The sequence below is a fragment of the Henckelia pumila genome, chromosome 4 (assembly GCF_033568475.1).
Source record: "Henckelia pumila isolate YLH828 chromosome 4, ASM3356847v2, whole genome shotgun sequence".
NCBI lineage: Eukaryota > Viridiplantae > Streptophyta > Magnoliopsida > Lamiales > Gesneriaceae > Henckelia > Henckelia pumila.
This window is the reverse complement of record NC_133123.1, coordinates 190,159,436-190,161,771: the sequence shown is the minus strand read 5'-3', so window position 1 is coordinate 190,161,771 and position 2,336 is coordinate 190,159,436. Positions and strand designations below refer to the sequence as shown.

The 2,336-nt window shown below is 41.9% G+C and overlaps 1 protein-coding gene across 1 annotated transcript; it reads right to left on the bottom strand.

The window, feature by feature from the left end:
- Positions 1–610: 610 nt before the first annotated feature.
- LOC140866475 (putative RING-H2 finger protein ATL53) lies at positions 611–1,996 on the bottom strand. Its single transcript, XM_073271469.1, has one exon. The coding sequence runs from the start codon at positions 1,914–1,916 to the stop codon at positions 792–794; it is 1,125 nt and encodes a 374-aa protein (XP_073127570.1). The 5' UTR covers positions 1,917–1,996; the 3' UTR covers positions 611–791.
- Positions 1,997–2,336: the final 340 nt, after the last annotated feature.

The following is a 2,336-nucleotide window of genomic DNA, read 5'->3' as shown; positions in this document are numbered from 1 at the left end:
GTTCAACAACAATGCCTACATCCACGGGGTAGCCAATCTTATTGATCCAATTCGAGTTCTCAAACACAAGATTTGCAGATAAGAGAAACAAGAAGTGTACATAAGAAGACTTTGTTCAAAACTTAAGAAATTCCCCAATGTGTTCTTCAATCCCATTCATCAACCTCTTGATCTTACCTGTATTCTCTTGGAGTTTTTCCTGATCCCTCGGTGGTTTTTCTTGTGTATCTGTTCACTCCCTTTTAACCGAATTCTAACGACAAGAGAGGGGTTCATGACTTCCAACGACTAGTTCGTTTCTAGATTGAGGCCCCCAGCCCACTCTTGTACTGGAATTAGTTTAGGCCCACTTAACCAATCCCCTTCTTGGCCAAAACTGAGATAAGCAAACGGTCCAACCCAATAACTCTCAATAGTTCGATTAATAGGCAGATTTGAAAACACCAATCCAACAATTGTTTTCGATGATAGCACGCCCAACGCCCAATGGTGTACTTTTTTGTGGGAAAGAAAAGAAAACGAACACCCAAATAAGGAAGAAATAAACAAATGGAGACAAATAGTGGGGGAAAACAAATTTATATTGCTTAGAAGATGAAATTAATCCAAAGATTTTCAATTCAATTTACTTTGTGATTATCATTTTTATCAATTATCATACACACTTGACAATAATCAAATTTTTGGGAGGCCTATCCTTTGATCCGTCATCCCAATTTCTATACATGTTATAACAATTATCGTATGGAAAAAAAAAAAAAAAAACTCTTGATTAAATCCAACGCGAAAATTCATCGACGAATGACCGAATCCGGGGTTCCGCAGGCGTATCTTGACAGAAATAATCTCGCATTACATGAAATTGATCTTGTTATAGAAGAAGAGCCTGTCAGCAATCCCTCATTGGATCCTTCTCTTCCCGCGACCATCCCGACATCGGATTCCTTCGTTTCGACAGAATCTCTGTTAGATTGCCCCGGAAAGGCATTGGAGATCGCATCACTGATCATCGATGCTGATAACGAATCCATCGAAACTGACATTCTTCTTGGTTGAATCTCACCCAATCCACCATTGGCATCATCCAACTTCAATCCAATCACGTCCCCCAATTCGTTCTCGTCCCCAATCCCTATCCGCAACTCAGAAGCTTGATCCTCCTCTGATCCCCTTCCGACTTCCCGGCTGGTTCCCTCCGCCAAGACGGAATTCTGAACAACAAGCTCCTCTGATGGTATTACGGCTGTGTTGTTCACAATTCCGGCCCGGCAAACGGGGCAATTAGTGTGTGAACTCAGCCAAGTATCAATACAAGGAAGATGAAAAGCATGACTACACTTGGGCAACAATCTGAGAGTCTCATCTTCTTGAAACTCGTTCAAACAAACAGCGCAATCCGTGCTTTCAACAAGGCCATCCCCTTTCTTGTACTTGACAATCGCGATTTTGCTGATTACAGATGGCTCGAGACCCACGGTTCTGATATACCACAAATAGTGATCGACCACGGGCCCTTGTTCCGCGTCGAGAAAATCATTCGGGCCCAACTCTTCTCCCCCACGCCGCCGTAGTTCCCGTCTCCTTCTACTCACGCTGTTCCAGTTCAGATTAAAGAACTTGTAGATGGTGTAGCAAGAAAATAGAAAGAAACAGGTGACCAAGATGGCCAAGGCGATGACGAGAAAAAGAGAGAGCCTGGAGGTATGGCCCGGGCTACTATAACCACCGGAGATCTCAGGCGGCGGCGGCGGAGGTGGGAATGGATATTTTGCATCGATACAATTGGTGATGCATAAATCTAAACATTTGGGTGGGCATAATCCAATTGGCGTGGCAGCACAGGATGACTCGCAGAATTGGGCTACAGCTTCAGAAAATTCGGATTCATCCAGCAATTTTCTGAGGTGAAACGCCATGAGAGGTTAGGTGTGAAAGAAGAAGATCATTTAGGGATGGTATTGTGTGGAATTGGCCGAATCTTGACGATAGATAGATAGTGGAGAGGGTTGTGGAGTTAATCTACGTTGTTGACTTCTTGGGTAGTTTTAATGTTCTTGGCGGCGGTCGTTGTCGGGCTTCGATTGGATTTGCGGGTCAACCCGAATCGATTAATTCTTTTGGTTAGGAGTTAGGTATTAGTTGGATGTAAAATCTTTTGGTTTTACGAGTTTGGTTATCGTCGGTCAGATGTAAATATATAATTAATTGTTTGAAAAAATTATATTTTTTGATTTTATAATTTGATCACAGTAGATTCCGATCAAAAAAATATACAAAAATACATGCAAGTTATATGACTAAAAATTCGATTCAAAAGTAATTTAGCAAAAAATTGG

Coding starts and splice junctions, on each gene's coding strand:
- LOC140866475 (XM_073271469.1), bottom strand. CDS start 1,916: ATGGCGTTTCACCTCAGAAAATTGCTGGATGAATCCGAATTTTCTGAA.